The 21370-nt window shown below is 44.9% G+C and overlaps 1 protein-coding gene across 3 annotated transcripts in view; it reads right to left on the reverse strand.

Moving 5' to 3' along the window:
• Positions 1-491: 491 nt before the first annotated feature.
• The window catches only part of LOC128108478 (putative histone-lysine N-methyltransferase PRDM6), an 87610-nt gene continuing 66731 nt past the window's right edge, over positions 492-21370 (reverse strand). For 2 of the 3 annotated variants that reach the window (XR_008217480.1, XM_052735042.1), the window contains one exon: positions 492-641. Coding sequence is in view for 2 of the 3 variants with exons in the window: in XM_052735042.1 (XP_052591002.1) it covers positions 605-641 (37 nt within the window). In the remaining variant the exon portion in view is untranslated. Of the gene's footprint in view, positions 642-8695; positions 8736-21370 lie in introns of all 3 variants that reach the window. The other variant, XM_052735043.1, reaches the window with a different exon arrangement.

The following is a 21370-nucleotide window of genomic DNA, read 5'->3' on the forward strand; positions in this document are numbered from 1 at the left end:
TACGAACTGCTGAAAATGAAGGGGTTCAGTAGTTTTTGTCTGGGCAGAAAAGCAAGTATTACGATTTTGTCAAACAAAGTGTGAACAGTCAGGAATCTCAACAGAGACGAGCCATCCTTCCAAGTATGAACCTAGATAAGTTATAATGCTTTGAGTGAGGATACAGTTTCCTCTCTACTACAAAGCCAAGACTATCGAGGCTGTTGTGGGTGGCCTCTGGTTGTAACTCTTTCCATAATTGTACTGAAGATCTTCTCTATATGAGAGAGAAAAGGGAAGACGAAAGAGGATGAATGGACCAAAGGACAGAAAAGAAAACAACAATATACCCTGAGAAAGCAGTCAGGATACCTCGCTGACATGAATCTGGGAATCTCTCAATTAACTGGGGACGACCATTTAGGATTGGCTCCAAAACCCAGAAAGAAAAAGCAGGGGTCCCAACCAGACCCACTTTCTCCAACGCCTTCTTCGTACACCAACCATGGCCGCACTGACGTCAGCGTCGGAATCAGCTTTTCACAGGAGCTTTCGTTTATGGATTTTCCATCCGGCAAAGGGTTCTATTCCAGGGCTGGGCAGATCCAACCACAGCATTGCTTGGCTAGAGAGCACACCAGCTCCCCCACAGATGCTCCAACCTGGAGGGGTAGAGGCAGGAAGCCATTTACTAGGCGTGATATTCTCATTCATTGACATTTATTCCCTCTCTCTTTCTCACTCTCCTCTCTCCAACATAACCCAAACCACCACCTCCCAAAGGTTTAAAATCACTAATGAACAGAAACCATTGGTGCAGGTACCCTAAACACAAGCTGGGCCCCACTGGGGAGAGGGCTGGAACATTGAATCGTGACTGAAAAGGGTCTCTGACCGGTGATGCCCTCTGTCTGTGGAAAGTTTTAAAGCCAGATGTTATAATTAACCACGGAAAACACAAGCTACAACTGAAATTTCATGAACACACTGATTCTGCCCCATGGAAAACCACAGGAATGTTCTGGCAAGACCAAGTCTGAATTCTTGGGACACAGCGGCCTGGAGTCATTCCCCTTAGGAACTCAAACAGAAAATTAACTTGCTCAATATGTTTCAAAAAAGCAAAATGAAACCCAGATTTAATCTCAATCAAACACGAAAAACATTTCAGAACTTCAAAGGACACCACAAAGACACCAAAGCAGAAACCACAAAGCAAGCTCTGTGTAGTTCAGGAATTAGAATACATTTGCATCGCAATGTGAAGAGAGCCACAATTTTATGGGGTCGAATAACAAAAGAGACACTAACCATCTTTCGTTTCCTAATGGGGGAAATGATGTACAAAACCAATCAATCCTCAATGAATAGGCCGTAAGTATTATTAAATGTATACTGTATCCATAAGTATTATCAAATATATACTGTATCCATAAGTATTATCAAATATATATTGTATCCATAAGTATTATCAAATATATACTGTATCCACAAATGTTATCTAATGTATACTGTATCCATAGGTATTATCAAATGTATAAGGTATCCATAAGAATTATCAAATATATGTTGTATCCATAAATATTATCAAACATATACTGAATCCCCATAAAGGCAATCCATAACTACTCTACTGCTGCAGAGCCGTACCTTGGCTCCAGTGATCAAAGACACTCAGACAGACAGTGTTAAAATAACTGATGCTGAATAATATTGGGACCGACAATTTCAGCTCCCAATAAGCAGATGAGGCAGTCTTCTGACAGCAGTTCTTAAGCAGCAAGAGCTAAGAGATTAAGAAGTCTAGGCGTGTTAGCGTGAATTATACTAGTAGCTATGACAACATCTATACATTCCAAATATTGAAAGTCTATGCAAGGAGGAATTGGGCCAATGCTATTCTCAGAGATCAGTCTAGAATTCTTTTTCTGTAAGTCAAAACGGTATCCATCAACCCTCACAAATGTGCCAAAAATAGTATCGTATTAATCTCTATCTTCACTTGAAAGTTCAGTCACAAAAAACCAAAGATAATAAACCATATATTCATAGAATTGCCCATGGATAGTCTAAAGACATCAAAACATGAATAATGGCATTCTAGAATATATTTGTATTTCCTTTTTGATGTTTTCTAGTTTTTAGACAATTAACATATGTGGTTCCCACAATTATAAAGTTTTTAGTTTTGTTTTTTTTTTTAAGAGTATGAGAATACAAAACGAGATTGGGCTTCTATCTATATCCACTTTCTCTGTAGATTGCCTTTTATCTGAATAATAAGGGCTAAGGAAGTATTTATTCATCTAAACTCAGTACAGACTGTTCATCCCTGATGTAAAAATTAAAAATATTCTAAAACCTAAAATGCTTTCAATGCCAACACGGCCCCATAAGTGGAAAATTCTGTGATACAAAACTGAATTTCATATGGAAAAATCTTCAAAATATTGCATAAATTTCCCTTCAGGGTATATGTATATAGTGCCAGGAAACAGAGATTAAATCTTCGTTTATACTTGGACCTTACCCTCAAGATATCTCATTATATAAATATCTAAAAATCAGAAAAAAAATAAAAGATATCTGAAACACTTCTGGTCCCACACAGTCCACAGAAGGAATATCACTGTATAGCACTTCACTTAGAAACTCAAAACTCCAGTGTCCAGTAACACTTCAGGCTGATAAACAAAACTTTCCTAGAAATGTACTTTCTTGCTCTTTTCCACAAAGTTTCCACAGATAGAAAATTCTATCCAAATTTTGCTCTCAATAGTCTACCACACATCCAGAATTCTAGACTGATCTCTGAGAATAGCATTGGCCCAATTCTTCCTTGCATAGACTTTCAATATTTGGAATGTATAGATGTTGTCATAGCTACTAGTATAATTCGCGCTAACACGCGAAGACTTCTTAATCTTTTAGCTCTTGCTGCTTAAGAACTGCTGTCAGAAGACTGCCTCATTTGCTTATTGGAAGAGTTAACAGTTTCACAATACCAAGGCCTTTAGCTACCCTAGACACTCCAAGCATCCCAAGAAACTAAGAGCACAGTGGTAGAATCTTAATCCTGGGGCCTCGGTGACTTCACTCCATATCCAGAGAGGTCAAATGCTTTTCCTCTGCCACACTGCAAGGAAGTAGGCATCTAAATCCAGCACACTCTGGATGCCTCCAACTCTGACCCTGTATATAGCTCCTTCTACCACTGAGATACCTCAGCATGCACTCTTAGAAGTAACACATGTATGAGTCACATACACCTGCTCAATCTATATCAGCAAAATCAGAATAGGCAGGAATTTGTTCCACTGAAACCGAAATTCAGGCAGAAAGAAAAGAGAGGACTCAACTCTGGGCTTTAAAAGTCACAGCTCTGCTCACAATGCGCTCACAGAAGGAACAATGGCTGTACTGTGCACTGGTGGCAGGTGTCCTCAACAGAAACTGCCTGTCAAGCTGAGAGCTTTCTGGTCCTAGCACTGGCCTTGTTGAGAGCAGCGTAATTCCCCCCAGTTCAAAGCAAGACAAGAGCTTTTCAACAAGATAAAACTAAGCTACACCATGCCACTCGCAAGAGACAGGAAAGACACATGCTCACCTCTTTTAGGAATAAGTGATTCACGGTATCAAATCCTGGAGGGTACCTCTAAAATAATCTACATCTTAAGGGAAAGCCGTTAGCAGTTTGGAAAATGGAGGAAGCAAGTCGTTAAAAACGAAAATAAACAAAGCGATCTCTGCAGCCTCAGATAATGAGCAGCTTTTCCTTTCCTTCAGAACTATTTCTCTGAAACAGAACCACCGCTGCGTCGGCTAGCTCTCCACCTACAAGGTCCATGACACATGCATCAGATGCCTAAGATTTTCACAAAGTGTGACTGGCTTGAAGAGCAAGGGGGCAGGCAGATGGCAATGACCAACTCAGAAACTCGCCCTGAAGGGCCTATAATGAGGCCTTCCCAGCATCCTTTCCCTGCTGTATCCCAGGATAACAAAGGCCTCAACTGTGAATCAGCCGCACCAGGGATGATGTGGCCCAGCTTTGTCACAGCCCAGCACAGCACAATGGCTCTGCCTTGACTGAAAAGCCAGGCACTGGATGAAAGAGAGGAAGAAAAAAGCTTTCTTTCTACCCCAAACTGCTCTTAACATCTCCACCATCCATTTCCCTGGCTGTACCTAAAGAGAATACAGTGGGGACCATCAGCTGTCTCCTCAAATGCCTTAGTTCTAATAGCCCAGTGTCCACACAGCCAAAGGACGGATGTTTTCCAACAGCACCAGATCCGGGTGACAAGTCATGTTCTAATAATGTTCTACAGTCATTTGTCAGAGGATGACACTATTTAAATTTAGCAGTCTGGTCAGAACTCCGACCTACCAACCACAAACTGGACAGAATCTTGGTGAAGTTACCAAATTGTCTTTCTCAGTAGATGACTAGATGAGAAATGAGAAGGACGTGAGACAAGGCGCCTTGAAGGCTTGGTGACTTGGTTGTGTGTTGTTTGGTTTGGGGCTGCAGCTAAAAGGTTTCCACAAAATGAGCACCCAGGAAGAGCCACCCCTGGAGAATCTGAATGTTTGGCCAGTGTTTTTCTCTTCCTTGTCTGCTGTTCCATGGAAGATGTCTGCTTCGTGGGCCAGATTCCAGAAATGTCAGCAGAGCCAATTTATCACTGCTTAAATTTCTATCTCAAAATGACCGGGCATGCAAGCCAAGAAAGAATGGACGGAGAGCAGTCCTCTCAGAGAGTTTGAATTTAGAACTCAGAATGTGGGCTTGGGTGATGGCTCACTGGATGAGCAAGTCTGATGACCTGAATTCAAATCCCCAGAATCCGTGTAAAGGCTGCGTGTGGTCATGCTCATCTATAATCACAGTGCTGTGAGGGACAGAGAAGGGATAAATGCCACCAGCCTAGCTCCAAGTTCTATGGTGATATTTTATTTGTATTAAAATGCTATTTGTATGTTAATAAATAAAGTTGCCCGGGGGTCAGAGCTATTAGCAAGCCATAGGAAAGCAGGGCAGTGGTGGCGTACGCTTGTAATTCCAGCACTTGGTAGGCAGAGCTGGGTAAGTCTCTGTGTGTTCAGGGATACAGCCATTATTGGATACACATGCCTTTAATCTCAATACCAATCATGGAAAACCTGGAGGCCTATACAGACAGGCCGTGAGGAGGCGGTCATGTGGTTGGGTTTACAACCAATGAGAAGGCAGGACAGGAACTCTATATAAAGACTTTAACACAGGGGTAGCTCTGGTTCGGAGAGGTAGGACCACCGCAGGAGGAAGGGTAAGGTTTTAGCTCTTAGCTCTGACCTCTTGGCTTTCTTCTTTGCATTGGTTCTGTGTTTCTTATTTAATAAGAAGGTTGGATACATCTACAAAGTTCAGCTAGAGACCACCCAATCTCTTTCTCTGGCCTCTGCATGCATAAAGGGGCATGTGTACACACAACATACACACACACACTAAATAAATGGAATAATTTAGGTTATTGATACTCATTTACGTTTTCAATGTATAGGACAGAATATAAGTTGTTTATAAGGAGGACTAGTTTAAATCCCCACCACCACCATGATGAAGCATTATCATAGGTTCCTACCACAGATAACCCCGGGGGACTATTGGGAACGATCCACACTGGCACCCAGAAGAATGTGTGGTCAGTGATGAAGACATGCTATTTGGAAGATGCTTCATGCAGTAACTCTGTGTCCTAGTTTAAAATAAAGAGGGTCTCAACTAGAGAAAGCAGGGGGAAATTGCTGTTAACTAATGTTCAGAGACTGTTTGGACAGGAGTGCAGAAATCAATAGACCTGGAGCTTGTAATTCTAGCTCTGCTACTTCTGACCCAAGACCTTCTGAGAGAACTAACTTGGCCTCCTTAATCCTTGGTTGCATCGTTCCTCAAACCAGGAAGATGCTATCAGCCAGGCTCTTGAAGGCACCGATTATTGGAACCAATTAGGAAGGCATTGTAAAAACTGTAAAGCGCCATGCCAACAAACAGTGGAAGCTAGAATGCTGCCCGAGACGGTGCTGTGGAGACAACCGCAAGTACAGGACATGCACGCAGCTCCTTCTGAGGAGAACACAACCTTCCAGGAAAGAGGAGTCTACTCGCGCAATACTGGCACAACTGATCTGGGGTCACCAACCGCTCTCTGATTAAACTTGGGGTCCACACCAGAGACAAGGAACCGTGCCTGGTACTGTAAAGCTAGTCCAGAACTCATGGCTAAGAAAGCCATAGGCCCTGGTGGGTAACTTACTACTATTTACGACACAGGCACAGTATCTAAATATTTCTCTTTACATTCTCTATAGACAGATGCTATTCTCAGCATCTCTCCGCAAGTGACTGCAGCCTCTGACGGCTCAAGGTGCTGGGAATACGTGACAGTTGTCGAATGCTCGGCTATACGCAAGACATTTGTACCACTCCCTTTGAGGAAGGCTCAGGGGACACAGCAGAAGAGCCAGGGGAAAAGGAGAAAGGTGCAAAATGCCACCTTCTGGGCAGGGCACAGCCACTGTCATCCCAAACCCACAGCAACTGCAGTTACCTGCACTGGGCCAGCACAAGACTGACCCTGTCAACAGTCACGGATGGGAGAAAGGGGCTCACGGAACTCTACTCCTTACTGCTGAACTATTGGCTACCGGTAAGTTCTGGGAGAGAGGAGTTACTGTTTTCAGTTGTATGCCTAACGGGGAGCCTACCACGTTCCAATGAATACTCTCAAGTCCATGGTCACACCGATGGCCCCGGGGAAACTCAGAGGGTCACAAATGAAAACAAAAAGGCATGAATATGGGAAAGGGACTTACAGGGGAAAGGAACTGGCATGGGTGAGTGGGAAATAGAGAGTAGGGCGAAAGTAATCAGAAGGCACTGTATGCATGCGTGAAATCAAAAAATAATTCATTAAAAAGGGAGGGAGGGAGGCAATGATCTGTGGGGAGACCCAGAAGCCATGGTGGCTGCAGGCAATATCTAATCAGCCACCAGACAAATACCAGATCTTGTCAGATTCACAAGTCCCTAACAACAGTCACCAGTGAAAGGGTGATCGATGTGGTCATTAAGTTTGGGTTGTTTAATTATCGGAAATGTATTAATTTAGTAACCACTATGGACCAAGTACCACTGGCGATGCTGGAGGTCTCACACTGCACATAGTTTCCATCTAATACAGCCAACTTTGCAGTCATTCCTCATCCGTGTGACCTGTAAAATACATATCCTAAACACGCAGATGTACCAGGCTTTCTTTTGGCTACCAACCAGCTCCCAAATCATGACTCAGATGACTTATTACTTATAATGCTCAGCCTTATCTCACGCTTGTCCCATCAGCTCTTCTAACTTAAATTAACCTGTTTCTCTTCATCTATGTTTTTTTTTTTTTTTTTTTTTTTTTTTTTTGGTTTTTTCGAGACAGGGTTTCTCTGTGTAGCTTTGCGCCTTTCCTGGAACTCGCTTTGGAGACCAGGCTGGCCTCGAACTCACAAAGATCCGCCTGGCTCTGCCTCCCGAGTGCTGGGATTAAAGGCGTGCGCCACCACCGCCCGGCTCATCTATGTTTTGCCTTGGGGCTTTTTACCTTTCTTTCCTTCTGCATGTCCTACTCTGTGTCTGGCTGACCCTAGGCGTCTCCCTCTCTTTCCCCCTCATTCTCTTTTTTCCTCTCATTCTCGAGCCTAAATTCCTTCTACTTATTCTCTCTGCTCGCCAGCCCCACCTATCCCTCTACTGCCTAGCTACTGGCCGTTCAAGCTTTTCATTAGACCAATCAGGTGCCTTAGGCAGGCAAAGCAACACATCTTTACATTGTTAAACAAATGCAGCATAAACAAATGTAACACATCTTTGCCTAGTTAAAGTCACATTCCACAACACATAGACCCACCCATGTTGCTTCGGTTATAATGTTTGATTTTTTGTTGTTGTTGTTGTTGTTTTTAATTAAGCAAAAACTCCAAATGAAAGTGTTAACAGGAATGCTCTACTTGGTCTGAATGCAGTAAATACTTTATTCCCTGTTTTAATCTTCAGGGCATGTTTTACAACATACCAAATAGCTGCCACTATATGAGAGGCACACTAGAGAGAATATTTTGTGTGTGTGTGTGTGTGTTGGCTTGGAGTACAACACTCCTCCACATTCTCTCCCTCACCCCCAAGGAAAAAGAAAGCATGCTGGAATCCATCCAATAATAACCCTGGTTTTAACACGGAGCATATCAGTTATTTTAGAAGCATTTCCTGCAGACATTTTTTTAAAGAGTAAAAATATATATACATATTGAATTATTTATTTTAGAAACTAAACTCAAGTTCAATTTTTAACATGCCAAATGGCTGTCTTAGCAAAGTTTCTATTTTAAAAAAATCTGTTTTACTTAATTTAAAAAATGGGGGGTGGGGTGGTGCTGAGAACTAGGCTGCCCAAGACATAAGTCATCCCTGTTGCCCAAAAATTCAATATGAGTTGGAAGGGAAAAAGCTGGTGAAGGAGGAAGAGGAAGCTACGGAATGCCCACAGGTTAATATTTCAGACTACTAATCTCCAAACCCACACACGTGAGACATACTGACAGCCAGTGTTCAACAGGAACAGCAAGGAAGAGAACAGACATCCAACTAAATGTAGGACAGGGAGGCAGCCCGCGGACGATCACTTGCCTAGCACTTCCGATGCTCTGGGTTTCACTGATCCCCAACACTGAAAAAAGAAAGAAGGGGAGAAACAAGTGTCTACGATGGTATTCAAGTCCAGGGCCAGGATCCCCGAATCCATGAAGCAGGTCAAGGACAGAGTCTAGGAATCTGCATTTCCACGCTTACCACAAATAATCAAGTAATGCTGATGCAATCCTGGGAGCCTCTGAGTCGCTCGCTGCATTTACTTGTTGAGGGAGAAAGGTGTTGAAAGGTTCTTACTGGAATAACAGGAGCTGGCTGGCTGGTGTGTCCCATTCATCGTCACTCCTGCCCTGTCGTAGGAACCATTACTAAGGATGCCACATGACTACTCATCTTACAGATTTACAAGTACTAGTTTAAGATGGTTAAAAAAAAAAAAAAGAAAGAAAGAAAGAAAGAAAGAAAGAAAGGAAGGAAGGAAGGAAGGAAGGAAGGAAGGAAGGAAGGAAGGAAGGAAATTCTACATTAAATCAGATCCTACCTGTTCTGGTGGGAGTTCCACCTCAGCCTCTGGCACCCTGGCATCCATACACCCAGTGAGTCTGGCATGTTCTGGTGGATGTTCCTCTCAACTCCCCTCCCCCATCTCTTTCCCTAAACCCACCCCCTTCAAAGGTCAAACACAGCTCCTCCCCAAACCCGCCCCTTCAAAGCCCGTCAAACACAGCTCCTCCCCCAGAGAGGCTCAAGACCACTCCCACAGGGTATTTAAGCTGCATCCCAGAAAACAACACATGGTTTTCCAGTCTCTCATCACCTTCTCCTCTCTGGGGGCTGGAGAATCATCCGGGAACACTTTACCCATTAAACTAGGGCCTTTTCTAATTTGGTCTGATTTGGTTTGATTTGGATTGCTGCATCGGCGGAGAGGCTTAGCGGGGTGCAAAAACCTTTCACTACCTTTATAATAAAAGGAGTCTAGTTAGAGCATGCTAATGTATTTAGTCAGGCCTGCAATTCTTATTATCTTTCAACTAAAGGGCAGAGATGTGGCTCAGTGGCAGAGGGCCCACCTACCGCCCCAAGAGGCTGGGTCGTGGAGGTGAAGAAAGACTAGCATGCCAATGAATCATTCCTTGAAGCCCAGCCCAAACATAACCCCCTCATGAAGCCCTCCCAGATAGCCCACTTATTGGGGGCTTTGCGATTTCAGTGCTCCTCCTACAAAGAGCACAAGCTGGTGTTTATTCCCAAGATTCAATTGGCTTACCTTATCCATGTCCAAAGCACCTCACCTCCTCACCCTGTGCTCAAGCTGCCTGTCTTCCTTCTGGTTCTCCACGACCTCTCCACCTGTTCTTTTATGGGTTCCTTTCCATCTGACCACTAGAATATGAAAATGTTCAAGCAGCTTCCTCCTACCCTGCGATGTTTAGTACTGATTGTCACACTGAAAGGATCTAGAATCATCGAGAAGGCAAGCCTCTGGGTATACCTATGAGGATTTTAGCTTAGGTTAGCCCCTAGCCATACCTGTGGGGGATTATTTAGGTTAGGTTGATTGAAGTGGGAAGACCCACCTTGACTGTGGCCAGCATCATTCCAGGGGCTGTTGTGATGATTAGGGTTAACTTTCAACCTGGAATCATTTGGGGGAGAGGCCTCTGCAGGTGCTTGTAGAGAATTATATTGAATGTAATAACTGAGGTGTGAAGGCACACTCACTGTAAGTAGCTACTCCTTGGTTGGGATCTAAACTAAAGAAATGGAGAAGAGAGGCGTGAAGCAGCGTTCATTCGTCATTCTCTGCTTCCCGATGGATGTGATCATGAACAATTCCATCAGGCTCCTCAGCTTTGACCTCTCTGTCGTAGAATATTAAAGACGTGCTACATTTGTTCATGCTCTGGAACATCTGCTTTAATGATATAAAGATGTTTTACTTTTGCTTGTGTTGCATCTGTTTAACTCTGTGAAGCTGTGTTCCTGTGCCTGTCTAAAACACCTGATGGTCTAATAAAGAACTGAACGGCCAATAGCAAGGCAGGAGAAAGGAGAAGCGGGGCTGGCAGGCAGAGAGAATAAATAGAAGGAGAAAAAGAAGGAAAGATCAAGAAATGAGAAACTAGGAAGAGCAAGAGAGAACAAAGGGAGGAGGATGCAAGGGGCCAGCCACCCAGCCACCCAGCCACCCAGCCACCCAGCCACCCAGCCAGCCATGGGGTAACAATGAAAGTAAGATACAGATGTAAGAGAAAGAAAAAAGCCCAGAGGCAAAAGGCAGATGGGATAACTTAAGAAAAGCTAGCTAGTAACAAGCCAAGCGAAGGACGGGCATTTATAACTAAGAATAAGCCTCCATGCATCATTTATTTGGGAGCTGGGTGGCAGGTCCCCAGAAGAGCAAAAACAAACAACACCTCCCTGCCAGGATGAGCTGTACTCTGGGACTCTGAGCCAGAATAAGCTCATGGTCACAATGTGATGAGTCACCTCTCCTGCTACCATGACTTCTCCACCAAGACAGACTGCACCATCAAACTGAGAGGCAAAATAAAGCCTTCTTCCCTTGAGCTATTTTCACTGGGTATTTTATCATACCAACAAGAAAAGTCACCGAGATCCACACCTCCTCACACTTCATGGAAACCTTCCAAGTGACATCAAATGATGGCCAGGCCCAGCTGCCAGCTGTGCTCTGATGAGTCCCGCCGTCCCATCAACACACACCATTCATTCACCCTTCGCTAACATGTCCTAAGCACCAAACACCACATTCCTAGCTGGACCTCCCTTGACACGGCTACATCCTGACAACTATACCAAAGTGCAGAGGCTTCTGTGACCCTCGCACTTCTGTGACCCTCAAACTCTAACCTGCGTTACAGCTGTTCCCACAGACATATTCCTCACATTTAGGACACAACACTGAGATGAGTCTTACGAAAAATTGACTTTTTAAAAATGGCACTGCTTTTCTTTAATATATCATGGTGGCCTTAAAAAAAAAAACTGTCATCCTCTAGTCAATGCCTGTGAAAGATCTCAGTGGACGCTCCCCTCCGCTGCCCAACAGCAGCACTACCCAACAGAACACTCTGAGGATGAAAATGTACCATATCTGTGATGCTCATTACAGCAGCCACTGGCTACATATACCTTGAAATTGTGACAAATATGACCGGGGAAGTGAATTTTTAAACTTGAATTGTTCTGGAAGAGGTTACCGGTTTCTTGCTCTCCATCCCTCTCTGTGGTTCAGCCCTTCTCCAAGCAGTCGCTGCCTTCTCCCTGAAACACAGCCTTGGTAGTTTGAATAGGTATGGCTTCCCACACTGTATGAATGCTTGGCCCATAGGGAGTGACATTTAGGAGATATGGCCTTATTGGAACAGGTGTGGCCTTTTTAGAGGAAGTGTGTCACTGCAGAGGCGGGCTTTGGGGTCTCACTATGAACAGTCTCCTTCTGCTGCCTGTGGATCAAGATGGAGAACTCTCGGTTCCTTCTCCAGTATCACATCTGCCTGCATGCTGCCATGTCCCACCATGATGATAATGGACTAAACCTCCAAAACTACAAGCCAGCCCCAATTAAATACTCCCCTTTATAAGAGTTGTCGTGGTCATAGTGTCTCTTCACAGCAATAGAAATGGTAACTAAGACACAGCCCTTTAAGAACTTTCTTAGTAAAGACAAGTGATAGCGAAATTGGGTTGACTATTTTTCCAAAAGTTTCCCCCCCTACCCCCTCCTTTGTTGTTGAAGGACAATTCTGACGGCACAAAAAACAACAGTAATTTCTTTAAGGTGTTGTTACTGTTTGCAGTACCAGGGATCAACCTCAAACATACTTACTTGGTCAAAAGGGGGTTTGTATGTACGTTTTGATCTTATTAAAATTACCTATGATAATTTTAACTATCAAGGCCAAATAAAAATAGAGGCAGAGCTGAAGTCTGAGTCACTAATTCTGCTAAATGAAGGCACAGGACATACAGGAAGCTTAGACTACAGAGAAACGAAGGGAGGCTGAGCTTCCCAGGAGCTCAGAACCGGCACTTCGGTTGTCAGAAACGAAATCATGTTTTCAAGGAGAGGTTTAATTTAGTCAAACAAAATTATCTGTCATGATAAATTATGTTAATTTGAATTTTATTGGTTTGTACTCTTGTTTGAATTTACTCTATAAATTTTTCATTGGTTTATAGTGATAGAAGAGCTAGAAGCATGAAGTTTATATACCTGGTTTTATGTTCGGGCATATTTAAGGTACATCACAACAAAATTATTTATTACTGAGGATTTATGAGATTTTTTCCCCCTTTAAATAAAGAGGCACATGAATTATTGAGGTTTAAGGCACGTTGGTCTTTAGATACTTGGCCACCTTTGGTACATTCGTCATACTCCCCACAAACGAACAGAGAAGCGGGACAGAATGGCATAAGCAAGCCTTCGTTTGCTAGCTCCACCCCCCTGTACCCCAGGTCTCCAGCTCCATGAATCATCTATCACGACGGAGCATTTGGAGGCGGCTTGTCCTCTCTTTCCTCCAACAGGAGTCGTTTCCAATAGGAAAGATGACTGGAAAGACTGCTTAGCCCGGCTCCCGCCACCCCCCACTTTGGCTAGACTAGTAGTTAACACAAATGTACCTGGCCACAGTACAACAGGAACATGTCACACAAAGAGTAATCCCCGGCCCAAGGAAGCCCATTTCCTGATGGGGCTCAATAGCCGGGACCGCAGAGGAATGGAGCATTGTTTTTTTCTGAATGAGTACAACGAGCCTGTAACCATTTAAACTCCTTGTTTAAACCATTTAAATTCCTTGTTCTTTACCGACTGTCCCGCCTTCACCTCCAAAGGGTTCATTTTAAAGTCCTGCTCTCAAGATGCAACTTTTTGCAACATAGTTGCCATATGTGCATACCTTGTGCTTCTCTTCTCGCGGGTCTGCCTAACCGAAGAGAGAGATCACAGCATTCACGTGTCTCCCTTACGGCAGAGAGAGGGGCATGTGGCTGTCTGATGCCTTGAAGATGGTGGCAGAGACCTTGCTGAATAGGATTTAAAATGAATGTGTGTTGTCACTGTCGAGATTTTTTTTTTTTTTAATTAATCAAGGGACAGAGAGGGAGCTCCGTTGGTCAAGTGCCTACCTTGCAAGCATGAGGACCTGAGCTGGATGCCCAGAACCCATGTGAAAACGGCAGGCATGGTGGCTCGTACGTGTAATCCCAGTGGAGGGAAGGAGAGACAGGCAGGTAGCTAGGACTGTCTGGTGAGCCCGGGGCCAACGGAAGACCCTGTTTCAAAGGAGGTAGACAGTATACCTCAAGATAACAACCAAGGTGTTATCTTGGTCACGACGTGTGCACACATACACCGTAAACTGGGGGTGGGGGGACTATTACAAGTGAGACAGCTCAGGGGACAAAGACATTTTGCCTTGGTGACCTGAATCGGAACCCCGCAATCCACATATAGGTAGGAGGAGACAACCAGCTCCACAAAGTTAGCCTCTGAGGTCCACCTGTGCGCCATGTGTGCTCACACGTACTCACACTCAGACACTAACAACAACAACAAAAAAAAAAAAAAAAAAACCACTAATCAAGTATAACTTGACATTTTGGTAATAATAAATCAAAGCTATCCCTCAAGTATAAAACCAACTTATATTTGAATAAAACTTTAATGAAAGTTTCTCACATTCTGAAACCTGAGGTTAAGATCTGATTTGGAAATTTTTTTTTTTTTTTTTGGTTTTAATCATAGTTACCTCAGGAGCAGGAGAATGCAACTACCTTCTGGTCCAAAGAGAAAAACAGAATATTCTGATAGTTTATAAGTAAGCGGGAACCCTCAGGTAACTTAGTTCAGTAATTCTCAAATCCAGGTTCAGGGTGGGTGAGCATGTGAGGAAAGACTACCAGTCTGTGGTGGTTTGAAAGAAAATGGCCCCCAAAGGGAGTGGCACTATTGGGAGGTGTGGCCTTGTTGGTGTAGGTGTGGTCTTGTTGGAGGAAGTGTGTCACTGTGGAGGCCAGCTTTGAAGTCTCATAGATGCTCAAACCACACCCAGTGAGACAGTTCACTTCCTGGTGCCTTCACAAGATGTCGAACTCAAGGCTAACTCTCCAGCACTATGTCTGCCTGGATGCCACCATGTCCCGCCATGATGATAATGGCCTGAACCTCTGAGCCACCCCAATTAAATAATTGTTTTCCTTATTAAGAGTTGCCGTGGTCATGGTATCTCTTCACAGGAACAGGAACCCTAACTAAGACACAGTCTAAAGGCTGCTTAATGGGTAACTCTGATCCAACTGGTGTTTTTAAAAATGAGACAAAGTTTTGTACAGTTTCTACCTACTCTTCTTCTAAGATGAAACAGAAAAGAGAGAAAGAGAGTCTACCAGACAACCTGCCCGAACAAACCAGATGGAGACAGATGTGGTGTTAGTACTCAGTCACGTAGAAAGGTGGCGTTCACAAAATAACATTCATGAACTCTGGCCTAATAAAGTATTCTGAAAGTTGTGGCTAAGAATGCTTCAGAACAACTCAACACAGAAATGGAGACATTACCCCATAAACAGATGAAATCAGGGCACAGGCTAGCATTGGGAATACAGATGTATTCGTTACTTTTCAATTGCTATGACAAAACACCATGAACAAGGCAACTTATAATAGAAAGTGCTTGATGGGGCTTGATGGGTCTGAGGTTTCAGAGGGTTGGAGTCTATGCTCGGGGGAGCAGGAACAGCTGTGAGCTCACATCTTGATCCCAAGCAGGAGGCAGAAACAGGCACTGAGAGTGGAGCCAGTCTTTAGAAATCTCCAATACGGCCACACCTCCTAATCCTCCTGAAACAGTTCCAATGGGGACCAAGCATTTAAACACATGAGCCTATGGAGGCCATTCTCCTCCAGCCCAGCACCACAGAGACCCAAGTCGGAGTTCTGCCAACAGCATCGCGCTGCAGACCTACGAAGCAGTCACTGTGGCTCATTGAAGGCAGCAGCTCTGAGCTCCAGTGGCGTCGGCACATCTGGGAAGCTTCTCCCAGGGGTACACATCCAGACAGCTGCCTGGTCTGGGGCCCAGAACGTGCATTTTCACAAAGCAGTGCCACTCTAATACCCAAATAGAGACAGATTAAAAAAAAAAAAAAAAAAAAACTAGACAGAAGCAAGAACTCTTGAACACAAGCCTTCACAGGCGGGTGTGGTCTGAAGGGTACCCCTCGCCCACAAAGACGCCTTTTGCAACCTGTTTGCTGCTGTCTGGAATTCCTTTAGCGTGAGCTTCCCATGATGCAACCTGCACACTGCACAGGAGAGCACTCAGACTGGGCACTCAGGGCGTGCCAGGTCCTTTGTGTGTGCCCCCTGCTCCCCACGGTTGCCCCTCCCCCCAGTCACTTCCTCCCGTACTCACTATATCTACAAAGTGGGGAGAGATTCCCCAACAGAACAGATTCCATTCCAGTGGGTCTGCCCTGGCCCAGACACAGGCTCAAGAGCCCTGGGTGTGGCTCCGCGTCGGGGACAATGGAGGGGTTATGGCACACCTCCCGGCCCATCTCCTCCCTCCTCTAGGTGCCGAACCAGCCACAGTTTAACACAGGAAGGAGCCTGCCACTCCCCTTCCCTGTCTTCTCCAAGGCACCAAGCCTTAACACTGAATCTGTAGGAGACAGATGTGGACCTTAGATCACCTCCACCCACCCCCGCCTCCCCCACACTCCCCTAAGTGAAAGGAAGAAAGGGTGAGGGATGAATGAATTCACAGAAATTGTCAGATAAATATAAGCTACGTCAAAACTGCGCCTGTACTGTGAAGTTCAAACATCACAATATACACAGTTGTAATAGTAACTCAGCCTTACTAAATCAAACTGGTGTCAGAACACATCATTTCACAGGCCCCAAGAAACGGTTACTACAATTTCCATTTTTTTTATTTAAAAAAAAAAAAACTGAAGCGGGAGGAGATAAAAATAAATAGCTTTCCCAAAGACCCACCTCTTAGGAATGGAAGTAAAAACCTGGGGTTCGGTATACCTTCCACACACCCCACCTGGTCTAATAATCAGGACTTAACCTGTCCAGTCGGGGAGAGAGAGGACTTCCCCTTATTAGGAATCTTCCTGAGCTGTGAAGTAAGTGCCTCTGAGCTGCAGAGGAAGCAGAGGGATGTAGAGATTCTATAACCGGAGCCCCAACCCTGGAATAAATCAGAGGAGCCTGTAAACGGATTTCCAGCTTAATGAATAGAAAATCAACAGAAGCCAGCAAAGAAAATGGAATCAAGACAGAGCAGAAAGGGGAAAGCAATTGGCTTAAGCGGGACGGTAGTGAAGGGAGTCACAGGATGCCGCTTCAGGGGGAGGGGGAAGATGCTACCCGGAAACTCCAGGGTGGAAGCCCAGGCCAGCAGGTGACTCAGTGCCCAATACAATGACAGCGTGACAGTCTGCTGTGCAGAACTGGAGGGAGGCCCTCCCAGGTGCTGCCAGCCTGGCCAAGACACTCACCAGGCCTTGGAGAGGAAATGACAGCAGCTGCTGGTTGAGGGATTAGTCAGAGTGCTGAGGAACACCAAGCACACTCCCATTTCCCTTGCCTGCAAGCGTCGAAGGCTTTCCTTAATGGAGGGGTTGACTCTGTCCATGGCAGACAAACTGGGGAATTTCTCTCCACGGAACACGCTCGACCAGCAAGCAGGATGCCAAAGTAGGACTCCAGAAACCAGATAGGGCATCAGAAAGCGCCTGTAGCCAGGAGACCAGGGTTCCAGGCAGAGCTCCACCCACCCACAATGCCCCAGCCAGGCAAGCCCTCCAGTGACTCAGGAGAGTGTGAGCCCTAAAAAGAAGGGTGGGGCAGATGGTCTCTGAAAGGCTCCATTCTGCTGCCAAACATGCTTCTCTGTTGCCCTGGTCCTCTTCCTTTACCAGAGGACAGCAATGAGCTTTCCAGTATGTCCCTAGCCTGGAGCGAGGGAAGGAAAGACGGGAGAAGGGACAGAGGGACAAAGGAGGCTGAGGGGAGAAATTAAAGGGGATGTGTACTAAACCTTCAATAAGTATTACAAGACCTCGAAACCCAAGCAACTCACAAAACTAATAGAGCCAATGTAGCTGTTACTCCATGGAGGGGATAGTGCAGGGGCGCATCTGTGGTTGGGGGCTTGAGCTTGCCCTCCTGGACCCAAATTCTACCACTTAACACATGAGAAGCATCAACTCGGGGTTAAGACGACCCAGGCACATTTCAATGGAATGCTTCTTTGCTGTGACTGAAATCCCATCAACTTGAACTGACAGTCTGGATTACTGAATGCTCTGCTCTCCTGTACACGAGGCAACAAGCTCAGAACTACAACCTGACAAGCACACATCTTGAGTGACACCAAGACCTTCAAGGTCATCCCCACTCGATCGTGAAACCTTTCTCCCTGTGCCTAGGCCCAATGTCTCTCTCAAAAGAACAGCCTTCCAGCTGAGCCCTGGCAGAGGGGATCCACCCTGCCAATCACTACCCAGGAGAGTATTCGAGGCCCGGAATGCTGAACACGGGTCAGACAAGCAAGCAAGGGGCAAGGGTCCCAATCTGAACCTCCCAAATCCAGTTCTTGCAATTGTGCAAAGACAAGACCCATATCCTCTCAAAGGGTGCGGGGGAGGGAGGCTGGAGAGATGGCTCAGCGGTTAAGAGCACTGGCTGCTTTTCCGGAGGATCCCAGTTCAATTCCCAGCTCCCACATGGCAGCTCACAACTGTATGGAACTCCAGTTCCAGGGGATCTGACACACTCACAGACATACATGCAGGCCAAACACCAAGGCACATAATGTAAGAATAAAAAGTTGAAAAGCATCCTTTCATTAAAAAAAAAAAAAAAAAACAACTTTCAAATGGGCAAAAACAGTAGACACACACATACTCATAGACACATCATCCAGCTTCAACAATTATCAATGGGTGGCAAAATCTGTTTAAACTGCCTGCTTACGCTCTCCAGCACTCAGGTGGCAGGAAAGAGACTTGTGAGTTCAAGTGGAGCCACTTAGAGTGGCCTGAACTACATAAGAAAGCTATGCCACAAATAAATAAATAAATAAATAGGTAGGTAGGTAGAGGAATAGATGAATGGAGGAATGGAGGAATGAATAGATGACAGGTGAAAAGGAGGAAGAGAAAAAGAGAGAAAAATAAAATGTTTATTTTGACTGGCAATTCTGGAGGCCTCATCACCGGGCCTGTTTCCGGGCAGCACCCTCCATCAGGAGCACATGGAGGAGTACAACGGCTCACTTCGTGGCCAAGAACCAAACCACAGGGCAGCAAGAAGAACACTGGGTCCTAATCCCCCATGGCCTAAAGACCTGCCCACACTAGGCTCATGTCTTAGACCTTGCACCCCTACCCAGTACCACCCCGGGGAGAGCAGGCCTCGAGCACGCAGGCAGCCCTTAACTGTTTCAGTAGGATTCTCTGAGGCATTCTCTCACGCCTGCAAAAATGAGTGATAACTTCTGATCAATGCTGATGCTTCCTCGTCTCTTACTGTGTTTTTATTTCCCTAAGGTTTGCTGAACTGTGTACATCTTTTGTAATCTCTAGGTCTTAAGTTCATTTCCCTAACTCTCTTTTTTTCCCTCTAACAATGTATTCACTAAAATTGGGGTCAACTGCCCTGTAGGCTTTTTCCCAGTCTGGATACATTGCTAAGTTTTCCGTGATCTCCTCACAAAACCCCGTGCTACACAAAGGAAGCGCCTTGAACAGACACATACACTTCCCAAAAGAATAAATTCTAAGTTCCCCTTAAGTGTTGATTTAACTCAGTGACTAGCCACTGAGTACCACTAAGAGCCAGGTTCATGTCCCAAGGTAAATAAGGCACAATCCAATGAGGACAACAATTCCGCTTCAACAGATGAGAACTATCTGAGTAGGTCCTCAAGAAATCTTCTTGATGAGGAGGGACCTAAGCGAGACTTTGAAAACGGTAATTTGGGCCCACGAGTGTAACACAGGATAAAGGACAGCTCACACAATGTTAAGGACAGAATGCCTCTAGCATACTTGAAATTGACAGCAGCGTTGTTAGGTAAAAGATTCTGTGGGAAAAGAACATGGTTACGAAAGACCAAAGAGCCACTGAGGAGTCCGGAAACCATCACACATCTCAGCAACACTAGGTCTGCAGGACAGCCGCAGCAGCAGCTGAAAATAGTCTCCATCCAGTTTGGATTACAATTACCTGATTGGCCCCTGAGCTAAACCAATGGGAATCCAGTTTGGATTACAAGTACCTGATTGGCCCCTGAGCTAAGCCAATGGGAATCCAGTTTGGATTACAAGTACCTGATTGGCCCCTGAACTAAGCCAATGGGAAGGGCCAAAGAGAGAAGAAAGTGACAGTGTCACTGAGTACCTGAAGCCAGAAGGCAAGAGGAGTAAAAACAATGACCTGATTTTTTGCTTTGTGGAGAAATAAATTGTCTTAAGATCAGTAATTGCTAGAGCACCGGCTACGGTCTGACCATGTCTCGAAAGTTCCCGTGTGTGTGAAAGTCACCCCAATGCAACAGTGTTGGTTGGTGAAGATTTTCCTGAGCTCTTGCATACTCTGGATGTGGGAGTTTAAGAAAAGCATGCTTCCACTTGAACGGAAAGTTTTCAAGCCTGAAAATCTGAGAGCAGCAGTACTCTCCCAAACTTCAAATACCACACTTCCATTGCTTCGTATTAAATCGACAGCAGATATAAACACTCGCTACTGTTTCAAAGTGGGAATGTGGGAGGAAGGAAATCAGTTGTAAAGAAAGGTTTGTCTTTCATCTTGTGTTGTAGGCTGTGAGCAGGGCACATGACCATCTCTGCTTTGGTATTCAGGAGCTATGTGGGGTTGCCTACAGATTACGATCAGGACCACAGATTCCTAAGAAACTGACGTAGGACAGAAATAAGCCTCCTTTAACAAAGAGGAGATCACCAGTCTCTTGACTTGCCTTTCATCTAATTAAGAGACCACCACTGTTTCTCTTCCTGCCAGATAGCCCACACCCAAGGGCCTACAGATACTATCTGGAATAAGTTATGAAAAACTCAAAACAAAATAAAGCCCTACAGAGTTCAGATTGCCTAAGACCATGAAATAGTATGGTTCCTCCTTAAATGTTAGCTTTGAAGTAACTAAAATGGCTGTTTTATTCTCAGAATTTTAAATCTGACAAGACACTAGCTTTAACACATCTATAAACAAAATTCCCATGTTTAAAGAACCAGCCAAAGGCTGTACTTTTAGAAGCGGATTCCTCTTAACCTAAGAACATCCCCAACTGGTCTCTTATCGCATGGATGTCTCAGAAGGCAGGTGCTTGCCTACATATCAAAGAGAACAGAATGTCCACCTTCTGGGAATGACTCTGGACTTTTACTTCCCTCTTTAACTTTGATTTTACACAGGATTTTAAAGAGCTCACATTCTCTTCAGCCCCGTTTACAGAACATTTCACCATGGCTGTAATAAACCACTTCCCTATTCCACTTCATGTTTCCTCTAACAAGACACTCACATGGAGGAGATAGTCTTCGACCTGGAATGGAAATATCTTCTTCCCCTTGCCCTTGGCAGCTGTACAGTGTGGGCCAAACCACTCACCTGGCTCCCCACTAAACATTAGGGTC

The sequence above is a fragment of the Peromyscus californicus genome, unplaced genomic scaffold (assembly GCF_007827085.1).
Source record: "Peromyscus californicus insignis strain IS unplaced genomic scaffold, ASM782708v3 Scaffold_13__1_contigs__length_99412109, whole genome shotgun sequence".
In the NCBI taxonomy this organism is placed as follows: Eukaryota; Metazoa; Chordata; class Mammalia; order Rodentia; family Cricetidae; genus Peromyscus; species Peromyscus californicus.